General features: G+C 28.7%; 1 protein-coding gene across 1 annotated transcript in view; it reads right to left on the reverse strand.

Annotated features, from left to right (window-relative positions):
* Positions 1 to 7,044: 7,044 nt before the first annotated feature.
* The window catches only part of LOC107441932 (tachykinin-like peptides receptor 99D), a 98,523-nt gene continuing 92,257 nt past the window's right edge, over positions 7,045 to 13,310 (reverse strand). Inside the window, exons 4-5 of the mRNA XM_016055355.3 lie at positions 10,904 to 11,100; positions 7,045 to 9,502 (exon numbers count right to left, since the gene is read on the reverse strand). Of these exons, the coding sequence (XP_015910841.1) occupies positions 9,247 to 9,502; positions 10,904 to 11,100 (453 nt within the window). The 3' untranslated portion in view covers positions 7,045 to 9,246. The remainder of the gene's footprint in view (positions 9,503 to 10,903; positions 11,101 to 13,310) is intronic.

Raw genomic sequence — 13,310 nt, forward strand, 5'->3', positions numbered from 1 at the left:
ATTAGATATTGTTCTCTCTCTGTGTGTTCTATGTCCCTTCTTCTTTGTGTGTGAATGTGTATGAATGTGACCCGCCCTATAAGCGGGTTGTGGTTGAGTGAATGGCGTAGCAGAAGTCGAATTCCTGGCCATAGATGGCGCCACTGTAAAACAGGAGCAATCGCACCCTCACTGCCTAAACAGGCATAAGACAGAAAAAAAAATTAGATATTGTTGTAATTTAAATTGTGAGATGGATCGGTTTTTTAATCTGTGTGATTTAAATTTATTTACATGTGATGTTTGCTAGCTTAAAGCTCTGTTTAATCTAAACCAAGTTTGAGTCCACGTTCAATAATTTTTAACTTTGTTAATTATGCAATGTAAGCATTGGACAAATCAACGTGAGGTGATGCCACCTAATTAATAGTTTAAAAATTACTTAAAACCACGTGCTTGGCTTTCGTAGTTATTATTTCTTGAATGATAAAGACCATAGTTCTATAAGCATAGATAATTTGAAATCAATAATAGTTTAACGAAAAAAATTACATGCTTCTGTAAAATCTTAATGAAAAATTGGGAAATTTTTTGATTGGGATAATATTTGACAATTTTGATTAGGGTTTCTGCCTTGTTTCTACACACGGAAAACAACGCCTTCAAATAGAGTCTCTGCTCGATTGAGTGTACTTTACTTTTATTTATTTAGTTATACTATTTTAAAAACAATTACATTTTGGTTTCTTAAAGAATATTTTATAGATAGAAACTTTAACTTTAGAGAAAATGAGAGACGAAATATAATTTCTGTATGAAAGTACGAACAGAAGAATATTAATTTCAAAATTTGTTACGCAAATTATTAATAAAAATTTTGCAATTAGTTGCACATTTTATATAATAATATATATAAAACAATAATTACATTATTATACTTAATTTTTGGAATTAACTTCAAAACCTATTATTAAATTACGAACTTTTAATTTTCTAAAAGCTTCTTAGAACCATGAAGAGCGGAAAATGGAAGTTCGTAATGACGGAAGTTATTCTGGAGCTGTGAATAGGTAAATTTGTGACAGATGAGAATGAACAAAATGTTTACGTTGATTTTCGATTTATATAACTCAATTTTAAAGAGTCGGTAAGTACCGAGCACTAGAAGGACTTGAAACTCTCCGATAGGCTAATGTCCTTGACAATGCTGCCGAAAAACCTTGATATACGCTGATGCTGTTCAAAACATTGATCAACGTTAAATCCTTAAGCATTATATTTGCGTAGATAGATCAGAGGTCTCCAACTTACATGAGGCCGGAGGCCGCAATTAAAGCACCAGTCAAATGGCGGGCCGCAACTTTATCAAAATTTTATATAGGACTCTTTTATGTTTGAAGGAACATTAAATATCACAGTCAGATTTTTATCAAGTTGTACAAAACAAAAGTATTGAATTACAAATTAAAATAAGAAGTAGATTTTTAAAACTATTTAATTGCATATTAAAAACTTCCGGCTACAATAACTTTAATGTGCACCTACGTATTGAACAACTAATGTGCAACAGACATCAAATTGTCAAGATACGAAACTTAAAAGTATTTAAAACCCATATCGATTTTTTACGAAGATTGTCCACAATAAATGAAAACTAATATATTTTAGCTCTCGGGCCTCAAAAAAAGGCTTCGCTGGCCGGATGCGGCCCGCGGGACGCCAGTTGGTAACCACTGAGATAGATGAACTCTTTTTGTCGCATGTAGAATATATTTAATATGAACTTTTTTTTAATTTTCTAAATGCGGATGACAGTAAAATTCTTCTTCTTTTAACTATGTAAAAAAGTAACTCTTTGAGTTTACAAGATATCAAAACACTTAACTTCTCTAAAAATTTCTACATTATTCCATTTAGAAGTTTTAGCGAAAAATACATATTCCTAGATTCTTTCATTTTTATTTTTAAGTTGCGGGTATTTCATTGGAAAACCAAAAGTGATTCCGTATTTTTATTTATATAGAAGTTTTAAAATAGTTCTGTTATTTCATTACCTAGCTAACTTATGTGTTTACGTTAGGCTACATTTAAGTGGTAGATATGAATGATACTTTATCAAATAGATTTTATATATTTTAATCTTTTTTTAGAGTTTTATGTAGGAAGTAGTTTCTTATTAAGCAAAAACAGATTTATCGTTCTTGAATATAAATAACACTTACTTATTTTCTCGTTTATAAAATTTTAATTGAATTTTACTGAAGAATTTAAATTCTTTTGTAAGTATCTATCAAACAAAATGTAGTAAATGACCTATTTTCTTGTATTTTATTAATAAATTTATTATATCTAATAAGACTACTATTGCTGAGTGATAGAGGTTTATATACAGAATACCTTGGCGAACGTATTGTTTGGCCAATCAGAATACACTAAACTTGATTGACATTTTCTTCGAAAACAATTTTCAACAGCGTTGTATTTCAAGTGGCATTATTGCGGGAGAGCAGGGTTAATCTCGCACGCTTGTATCTGGATATGTGACAAGCCCTCCAGATTTCTGTTGATGTCTCCCATTCCATCATTTGGTTTAGACATCGTGTAAATCGTAGAATCGTAAGGTTGTTCAATTTATAAGACACCCAAACAATCAACTGAAGTAATTGCTAAGGATTAGCATATTCTGAAGTGAAAGGGACACGTTAAACACTCTCTGTTTAGCTTGTAGCACCTACTATTAGTTTCCAAAGTTCACTGTTATATTCAGCTCAATGTTTTCGCTGTATTGTCTTTTCTTTAGTGATTTCTGTTTGGCAAAAAAAGTAAGTCAGCCCTGCATTAGTTCTAAATATCGTGTTCTTGAATGATTATGCAAGTTATGATTTTTAATAATTCGAGTTTGACTAGCCAAATAAAGCATTCCCGCAACAGCCCATTGTGGGTCAAAGGGGTCATGGAGGTTAAGATTCCACAATTTAGTAACAAACTTGATTTTGGTAATGCGGTCAGCATTTCGCTCAAGCTGTCTTTACTTCCCAGACGAGATGGCATCCATCGATCTGCAGCTGTGAGGGATTTAAGCCACCACTGGGGATCGAACCTGAGTTCTTTACAGTGACAGTTCAGTGATTTAACCACCAGGCCCTGTTGGTTCAACTATGCAAATAAGACCTTCAAAAATGTTCTAAGAAATATTTCTGCATTTTGTCTAAATAAAAATCTTTAATTGTACTTGTACTGAAAAATTACTTGAGTGAAATTAGAAAATATTTTAAATATTGTTGATTTTTAATTGACTAAATTCATTTACGTTTTTTCAATGGATTAAAAACTTACATTGATTCTAAGAAATTTAACAAGGCACGTTCTTTGTACTGCATTGATGACTATGTAACTGCTTTAAATTTAAAAACTAAAAAAAAAACTTGTTCTAAAATTAGCCATATCCAATCGGTATATAAAAAAAACTTTTTTGAAATGTTAACAATGCTGCTGCAATCATGTGATTAAAACGGTTGCTACTTCTTTACAGTCCACTCATCTCCATTTATTGGATATTTAATTTGGGAATTGTAAACGTGTAAGTCATCACTTTTCATTCACAAAGATTTTATTTTGAATTGATTGTTGTTTCTTTTCGATACTTTGATTTCTAAAATAATAAATATCTAACCTCGTCTTATTAAAGAGAGTGAGAAAGAGAGAAAAATGAAACAAAACATCTTAAAATTTGCAAAATGCGAAAGAACTAAATCTTTATTAAAAGTAAATTAATAAACCCAGACATAAAGCACCAGAACAATAAAGATAAAAAGAAGTTTTATAGACACAAACTTCAATTTTATCTGAAGCTTAAAATTGAAACACTCTTTATACATGAAGAGAAATGTATGTTTTTAAAACTAAAATTCACATTAAAGAAATGACTTAGCGTTAAAGAGAAACAGGCAGATTGAATGCAGAGTTTTCTTTACTTTCAATTTATAAGTTTAAAATGTTCTAAATTATATTTGGCACTATATACTTAAACTTTTCGAATAAATATATCACATTCATACAAGCCTTTTTCTTTCGTTTAAAAATACAAAATGCATTTTATCGAGGTAAAAAAATACTTCAAATTAGTTGTACCAAATTACTTTTGAAAAGTTTCACCTAAGAACTTTAATGTGCTGTTACTTTACTTTTTTTATAGGTGTGCAATTTTTCTAACAATGAAAAATTGTTAAATAAAGTTTAGAAATTTAATGTTCTTTTTTATTTTGCCCCTGGAAAGTCACAAGTTATTTTGATCCAAAGTGAAGTATTTTTATCATATTTAGTGTTTTCCAACATTCTTTTATATTATCTCTAAATTTTTTTTGTTTTAATTTAATATTTATATCAATATCATTTTGGTGACATCGCATAAAAAATACTCTATTGGGGATTTATTTTATTTAATTCTTACGGATTTTTTTACTATACATAAGCGCGAGAAGATACCAAATGAAAGAAAAAATATCACTCATTCAAAATAACAAAAATATCTAAAGAAACTTAATGAATTTAGAAGCACCATATTATAGCTTTATCTATTAACACCAAGGGCAATTTTAGTGATAGCGGATGTCCGATATGAGGTTAAGTATAATTGTTATTGTAAAAATCAGAAGTATGGTAAATCTTAGGCTTTACCGGTAAAACATAGGACTTACTAAAATGGCTTGGTGAAAGTCCGTAGTTTGTATTATTACCGGGGTCCTGTCCGGCACAAGTGGTAACTTACCATGGAATTTTCCATTCGTAGATATATTTAGTACTGTTCCGTTAATGAAAGCCATAAAAAAAATTTTCAAATTCGTGACCACAAAAGCAATCCTTCACTTCAACGGTCATTATTGGGAGTACGAAGCAATGGAACTTAACCATAAAAAAAAAACATTTGTGTTGGGTAAATCGGGCAATGGATCTCAGATTCTTTAATTAATCAGATTATTATACATAATAAACAAAGATTATTACTGATTATTTATTATGGTTGGTGTTTGAATTGAGTAAAATAAATTTACCACCATTTAGCACCTCATCGGTTAAGGGTAAAACAAACGGTTAAAGCTCAGAAAGATTATAACAAACTTTTTTTTTTTTAAAATTGAAAAAATAAATTGCAAAAATAATCGGAATAAGGTATGATTTAAGATTATGTAAGATAAATCAGATTAAAATATAGATAAGATAAAAGATAGACCAAATTAAAGTATACTTCGGACTTCCACCAAGGCAGTTTAGTAAATCTTAAGTTTTACCAGCAAAACTAAGCCTTTACCAGACTTCCGGCTTTACAGTAACTTAAACTCAAAAACTGCCATATATAAGTGGAACATGAATTCCTATTAGACTTGTAGTGTAAACAATCTACTAGTTGGAACGATTTTTCAAACTTTCCACAAGTTTTGAATATAATTTTAAAATCATTTCAAATAACTACATATTTAGTTACATTTATAAAATGCATTGTGGATTTTTGAAATGTTCTATTATTGTATATGTGTGATTATTAACAATTGTCATTCTCATTAAAATTGCTTTAAATATTCCTAAATTTTACATATTTCACAATTTTAAATTATTTCAAATAACTATGTGCTTGATTACATTTTTAAAATGCTTTGTGAATTTATGAAATATTCTATTATTTTATGTGTGTTATTATTACAATTGTGTTATTCATATTTAATATAATTAAATTATTCTGCTTTTATAAGCTTTATTAGTTAGGTTTTTTAAAACCAAGGTTCTATTTTGTCTGCCAAAGACGACACTGTATGAAATGGAATTCCGCAACAGACAGTTCAGATTGAGAAAACAGAAACAGAAACTCCAACAAACCTAGTTGTAACTACTATTAATTTAGTTTGCATAAAGTGGAATCTGCTTAACTATGAAGCAGAAAATTTTAAGAAGAAAATTTTAAGAGTAAAATATAAGATGGTTCGTCACAGGTGGAAACAAGTACCTGATTTTTGAAAAAATAAATCTCTAATTATTATTTTTAAAGGAATATATTTTTATTCAGGACATTGATAAAATGGGTATTGTACAATGGACTATTTGACTAAATACTATAACTCGACTTTCTGGATGTAATGAAGAAAAAAGTAGTTGTAACAGTCATATTTCAATTTTAGAACAGGAAAAGAGCATGGTGGCATAAAAAATTACTAAAATACCTTAAAATAAATTGATTTTCGTGATTTTGTTTTTAATTTCAAAAAGAATTGTAGAAGTATAGCTATAATTGCTGACTTACAATTCACAACAGAAAAATCTGTTGCAAATAGAAAAAAAATGTAAACGTTGATTAACGACTTTTTCTGAATAAAAGTATTATTTTCTATTATTTAAAAAAATTTAACAAGAAAAAGAATTTCCAATTATGTAAGTAGAGTTTAAATATTCAATTTAGTAATATGAAAAGCCCTGAAAAAAGGAAGGGATAGTAATGACTATCCTTTCCTTTTTCTTAAGTTTCAAATGATTGATTTAATATAATGAAATCTAAAAATTTATGTTTTATCGAAAAACGACAAAAAACTGTTTAGTTTACCGTTGTACTTACGGAATTAGTTCCATAGTTTGAGATAACAGTTATTGTGTCACTTGTATATAGTGTCTTTTCTATTTCTGTTCATTCAATATTTGCTGATATTTTGTTCTTCTAAACCTAAACGTATTTTATAAATTAGCATTGATAAGATCAGTATTTATTACATTAATGTGCCATAAATCTTTTGAAATTATTTTTGACTTTTTATTTACTTAGAGTAGAACATTTGTTTTATTATTACCATTATAAATATTTTATTATGACATTTATCTTATTAATTAGAAGTAGAACATTTACATTTGCTAGAACTTTAAGTAATTATTTTATCTGAATAACATTTTTTTTTCATTACAAAATTAAGAAAAGCAATTCGATACATGCATTCAAACCTGTGTTAAAGTATTTAATGATGTGTTTTAATATTGATTTAAAAGTTTATAAAGGGATTAAAAAATTCAAAATAACACATCAAAAAATTTTTATAACTCATGTTTATACATACTTTAAATTTTAAAATATACATCTTAAATATGAAATACAACGTAATAAATTTTTCAAAGGGTAAAATCACAGTCTTAAATTATTATTTTTTTAAACTCGGATTTTTGCTAACTTTTTTTTAAATTGTAATAAATGTAAATATTTTGGATAAGAGAACTTTAAAATTTATTGAATGCATATAAATTGCAAGCATAAGGTTTATATTTCAAGATTATTATTTTTTTAGAAACACGTAATAGCACGATAAAGTTGAATAATGTTTGAAAAAATACAATATTAGTTCACACATAACATTTAACATTAAATATACATATATGTGACAACAAAATGGAGTGAATCACAGCTGCCGTTATTTGTGAAGAGAGCTGTTTGAATCATTTAAAAGAAGACAGTGAGAAAAAATTGCTTGACATTTTAATACAACATTTTACACGCCTGAATTGAATTTTTACTTTATAAAATCACTCAAAGAAGTATAAAATTTTAATACAGCAAACATCTAACATCTGGCAACAATACAAGTAAATAAATCTGTTGGAAAGTAAGCAAAATTAATTTTAAATAGTCCTTCAGTTGCATTGAAAGATTGAAAAACTATTAGAGTGACTCGAAAATAATGTAGTTTTTACTTTAATTTTAAACAAGTAAACGTTTTATTAAGTTTTAAAATTAATAAAGTTAAGCTACAAATTCAGACACAAAAAATAATTTTGGCAAATAAACTTTTGACAGATTTAAGTTTTTTACTATCGAAATATAGCGGGTAATCGAAAAGCTATTACCATATAGTACTTAAGTTAATTTTTCCTAAAAAAAATTGAAATGCAATATTTAATCAAAATCATTCAAACAGATCTTCCGAAACGAGGACTTAAAAATGCATTTTTTTCCTTTAATTTTATTACTCGGAAACTATTAGACAGACGAACCTCATCCAAATTTTAATATTTTTTTCCTTCATAAATACCTAGTTTAAAATTATGTTGAGATTTGCAGTTTTTAAAAAAACGTTTTGGTCATTATTAAGTAACATTTTAAATAATAATAAAAATATTAAAAGACATATTTTTCCAAGAAACAATCTTTTTTATAAACGAGTTTTATACTTAAATTCAAAAAGTTTTTGATGCTCTCAAACGTTGAAATAAGTAAATATTTAAATTAACAATAAGGGGTCAACGTTTTCAACCGTAACTGGCGTAATTATTGAAACTTTGTTTGAAATATAGAGGCTACTCCCCCACCGCCACTTTGATAATCAAAAACACAAATCGATTAAAAAAATGTATGTTTATTTAGGGAAAGTATTTTTTGTTTCGTCCTTTAACTAAAAATTATCAATAATTAATCATGATATTTGAAGTTAACTGTAAAAAGCTTTAAAGTTGAAATTTAACGTGAAAATCCATTATATAGAGTAAAAGTTAATCCCTGTGATATCGTTTTTTGCCTCATAGTACCTATTTAGGTGCCTTGTAGCTCAGTTCATCTAAAATTTTAATGAAAAAGAAATAAAGTTGAGAAAGAAAATAGAGTTCCTTATTATTTATATAAATACATAGAACTTTCTTTTACCTTAAAATGTTTATTGTACGATTTCAAAGCACAGAATGAGCTAAAAAATAATAAAAACATTATCTTGGCACATAGAAATGACATTATTCTCTTGTCTCCCGAATATATCTTTTCAGTATAATCAAAGCATTTGAACCGTGTTAAGATATTAATACTACAGTCATAAATGTCTTTTATAATCTGAAATATTACATACATTGTGAAAACTATGTTGTTAGTTTTATTTATCTAGAACATATATTATTTTTACACTAAGCACTAAAAATAAATTATCCACATTAAACCAAATTGAAAGAGTGCGACGAATATAATTTAGTTTAGATGTGGTTTATTTATGTCTATAACTTTGCGACGCAGGATACGACATAAATCTATCACAATCAAAATGGCTGTTTTTATACAACTTCCCCTTTTCATAGAATCTCACTTACATCCATACTTTCTGGTGACGTTACAGTTATAAATACAGTTTTATGTACAGCTTAGAATATAAATTTTCGGCGATAAATAAATATACAGGCATTCAAATAGAATGAATAAATCAAATAGTGAGTCTGTATTATTACTAGGGATGAAATATGACGATCGATTACAATCGCGCTTTAGACATTCGAGAATCTGTCCGTTCTCGGGGTTCTGGGGGTGAGGAAGGGTGTGCTCGAGGTGTGACTTCCGTTCAGGGATTCTGTAACAGTGTGCAAAGCCAAATTTGCGCTACCGTTAATTGTGACACGGGTATCGGTGTAGGGCTCTGAGTAACTGTGACGCACTGTTGCAAAATTTCTCTTTTCAAAGGGATTCACGTGCTCTTCCTTCCATTTGCAGCAGCAGAACACCTTTTTAAATCCATGGCGAAATCTGTAAAAAAAAAACGAAAAAAAAAATACAGTTTATATAATCACTCAAAATGTTTGTTTAATATTGGAGTGATGCATAAGTTCCCTCGCTTTTTTTAAAAAAAAAAATTTATAACTTTATTTTTGACATTAAATAACAACAATTTAATCAATAATGTACTCTCTGTTGTCGATTACGACTTCCTCCCAACGTTCAACGAGTTTTTCGATACCTCTTCGGCAGAAATTACCCTTAAGCGTCTCGGAAAAAGTCGTCCAGCTAAGCCTGTAATTCGACGCCATTATTGAACGAAACACTGCGTAAAGCATTTGAAATCGCACGGAACAAGTCTCTCTAGCCGCTTTTGTGTCTATGGCACCTCGATTAAACGCAAAAAGAAAGTGGTGACGGAAATGCTCGTTTTTGTCGACGTGACACTCCATCTAAACGCTCTAAAAGGTAACAAAAATTAAAGTCAGCAAAAAAGTGAAATACACTATTTTGTAGTGCGAAAAATTTTCTTTCGAATAACACAAAAGATTATGCCAAAACATTTCATTTTCAACGCATATTTTTTAAATAAAAAAAAAAAAAACGCGGGAACTTGTGCATCAACCCAATACTTCATTAGTAGTTTATTTAATGACTCGTTAATTAATTTTAAGTGTCAAAAAATTTCTTTTTTTTTCATTTCCGAATTTTTTCTTCAAATCCTTTTAATAAGAAAAATTATTTTTCTTTCCTTTTCAGAGAATCATCACATCCATAGAAAATATATAGTGCATATTACTACTCGGATAATCAATCAATCAATGACTCATTAAGCAGTGATGTCTTCGCCTGCTGAATGAGTCCTTTTTTACTGTCTTTATTTACTGAAATTGCAATTGTCTGATGCATTTAATTAAAAAGAAGCTATAAAGTTACATTTATTAGTTATAATTAGAAGTTATTTAGGTAATAAGCTTATAAATTTAGAAAAAAAAGTACTTACTGTCAAAATGTCGTAAATTTTTGGAGAAAGTCTATTAAAAATTTCAGAAAAAATTAACGATATCTTACGACTTTTCTGCTTGTACTTTTTCCCTAAAAAATAATTAAACTGTAAGTAAAAGTACTGAATTCGAAAACTAATGAAGTGTAAGCACGTAATTTTTACTTGCAATGAAAATAACTTAATTAACTTTGACAATTATATTTGCAAAGTACTTCCGTTGCTTGTAACGAAAATGAAAGTATTGTTATGTATGATAATGTATAAGTGTTACAAAATAAGAAATTTAAAAAAGAAATATCATATTATTTGCTAACATATAACAACAAGGCCTTGCAGAATAGTTTTAAAATGACTTAAGACGCAGAGCTTTTCAAAAATGAACATAATTTATTTAACTTAAAATTAAAAAATATACTTAAAGTTACCTGCTATTCATCCAACAATATATTATCGGGTTATACATGGAATTGGACATTGCTAACCAATAAATGGACAAATAAGTGTGTTGAACATGCGAAAATGTTATTATCCACGGGATGTGATGTGCCAATAAGAAGTAGACGTGGTAAGGTAACCAACAGACGGCAAATATTACAACCACAACAATCATCATTTTCACTATCTATAAAAATAAAAACACAGATACGTAATACAGCTGAAAACAATTTGGAGATTGTGAAAATTCAGTATGAAACATTGAAACAATCATATAAGAGGCAACTTTTAAGCAACTTATTAAAGAAAAAAAACATATCCAAAGTAGAGAATACGGTTTTTTTTGTGACGTTGTTAAATACAGGTTTTAGATAAAAAGTGAAAATTGACTTACAGCTTTGACTTTGACTTTTTTGTTGGAATAAGCTAAAACTATGAATATTACATGCTGCGTCTGAATCAATATTTTAGAGGGGCATCGACTGATTAGAGTATTGGTCAAACCCAATACCGTATAACGCACGCGATAAGGGTTTCTTTAGGTGGCATTTCTACACTTTAAAATAGAGTCTTGGAAGCTAGTCGTACGCCTGCTACAGCAGAATTTGAAGATCGTTATTTAATGCACAAGGCTATTACACGGAGAAAAAAGTATTGCAAAATCTACCAGAATACGGTTAAATTTATCGCGTTTATAGCTCTATGGGAACACCAGAAATCTTGAAAATTTTTATTGAAGTGCTTTGAGAATGATTTTTGGTAAAATTAAGAATAAGATAAAGCTTTATAATGTGTGATGAAATTTGATAAGTGTGGTAAACTTTTGTAATTTTTACATGATATCTTAAAGAGTGGTACAAAAGGCTTCTGTTCGGTTATATTGACTTCTAAGTTTTTTATTTTGTTCTAAATCTGTGGTGATGAGAACTATAATTTTGAAAAATATAATTTCAAAGTAAACCTTTACCATATGAACGGAAAAGTGCATCTTTTACTTACCTTATGTTTTGGTTTTATAAACCAGAAGTATTTTTTTTAATCAGAAATGCCATTACCATTCAGAACGGTAATCTAAGTAGAATTTTTTTTTATCACTGTGTTGAAACCGCACTATTAATTTAACTGTAGTTAAAAACAGTACATTCGTGGAAATACAGCTCAAAGAGCTTTTGGCTCAAATTGATGAAACCGACTCCGCCTATGGTTTTGTAACCTATGGTTGCTCTCCACCTATGGTTTTTCGTTGACGAGAAATCACCGAGCCATTAGCAGAAGGAGAGATCAGAAGCTCATCAGAAATAGGGGAGATAAGTAAAGTCACACCGATGTAGTAACTGGAAGTAGGGGAAATATCATATGGAGAGAATGTAGCACTCAGAATAAACCTGCATTTATGCACAGAAGTGTCAGATTTGGTGGAATTAGAGTAATGGAGGTTTCTATCTATGGCTGAATCGACCGGTACATTATCTGGCAGAGGGTACTAACTGCTTTGCGATACAGGAATGAAATCCCCGGGCTTATTATTGTCCTTTACGGTGCAGCAATCTTGGATCAATTTATTCTCCATAGATTTTTATTAAGGCAGAGTAATGGAGGTTTCTATCGATGACTGCATCCACTGGTACATTTTCTGAGATAAGGTACTAATTGTTAAATGATATAGAAATGAAATTCTCAGGTTTATTGTTTTTTTTACATTGCAGTAATCGAGGATCAATTCTTGAAATATTTTAACTCATATTTTTTTTACCTGTTTATAAGCAAAGTATTAATAAAAAATATAAATGATTTTTTATTTAATTAATCTATAATTTTAATTTTATTTTTTGCAATGCATGTTTCTAATACATTTCTTTGATATAACCGCTTTTTTAACCCAATGATTATACCCGCTAAAATTTGGCTCGTTCTGATAATGTATTTATATTACCTAAGCAAAATATCATTACAATAGTGTGAGGAGCGTCAAAAAAATAAACCAAGTTTACTCGTTAACATGCAAATCAAAATACAAATCAAAACACCACATGGGGGGAGAAGAGAATAAAGTTGCCATTTTAAAAAAATTGAAATTAAACCGTAATACTGGGAAGTAGGAAGAGTTTTTTCAACATTTAACTTTAATTACCTTATTGCTTTCAAATTTACCAAAAAATAGATGCACTACCCATTGTAACAACATATTAAAACTGAATAGCTTAAAAATAATAGTTATTAAAAGTCTCATTATAAATACATCATTATTCTAATTCTGTGATTTTTATAAAATTCAATATCTGTTTTGAACAATATTTGCCATTTTAATTGATGTTAGCATGCTACGAAATCATATTACAATAAAGAAAGAAAAAAATCAAGAGAAGAGAATATAAATAATAATAAAATATGTGTAAA

Source organism: Parasteatoda tepidariorum, chromosome 4 (genome assembly GCF_043381705.1).
Source record: "Parasteatoda tepidariorum isolate YZ-2023 chromosome 4, CAS_Ptep_4.0, whole genome shotgun sequence".
In the NCBI taxonomy this organism is placed as follows: domain Eukaryota; kingdom Metazoa; phylum Arthropoda; class Arachnida; order Araneae; family Theridiidae; genus Parasteatoda; species Parasteatoda tepidariorum.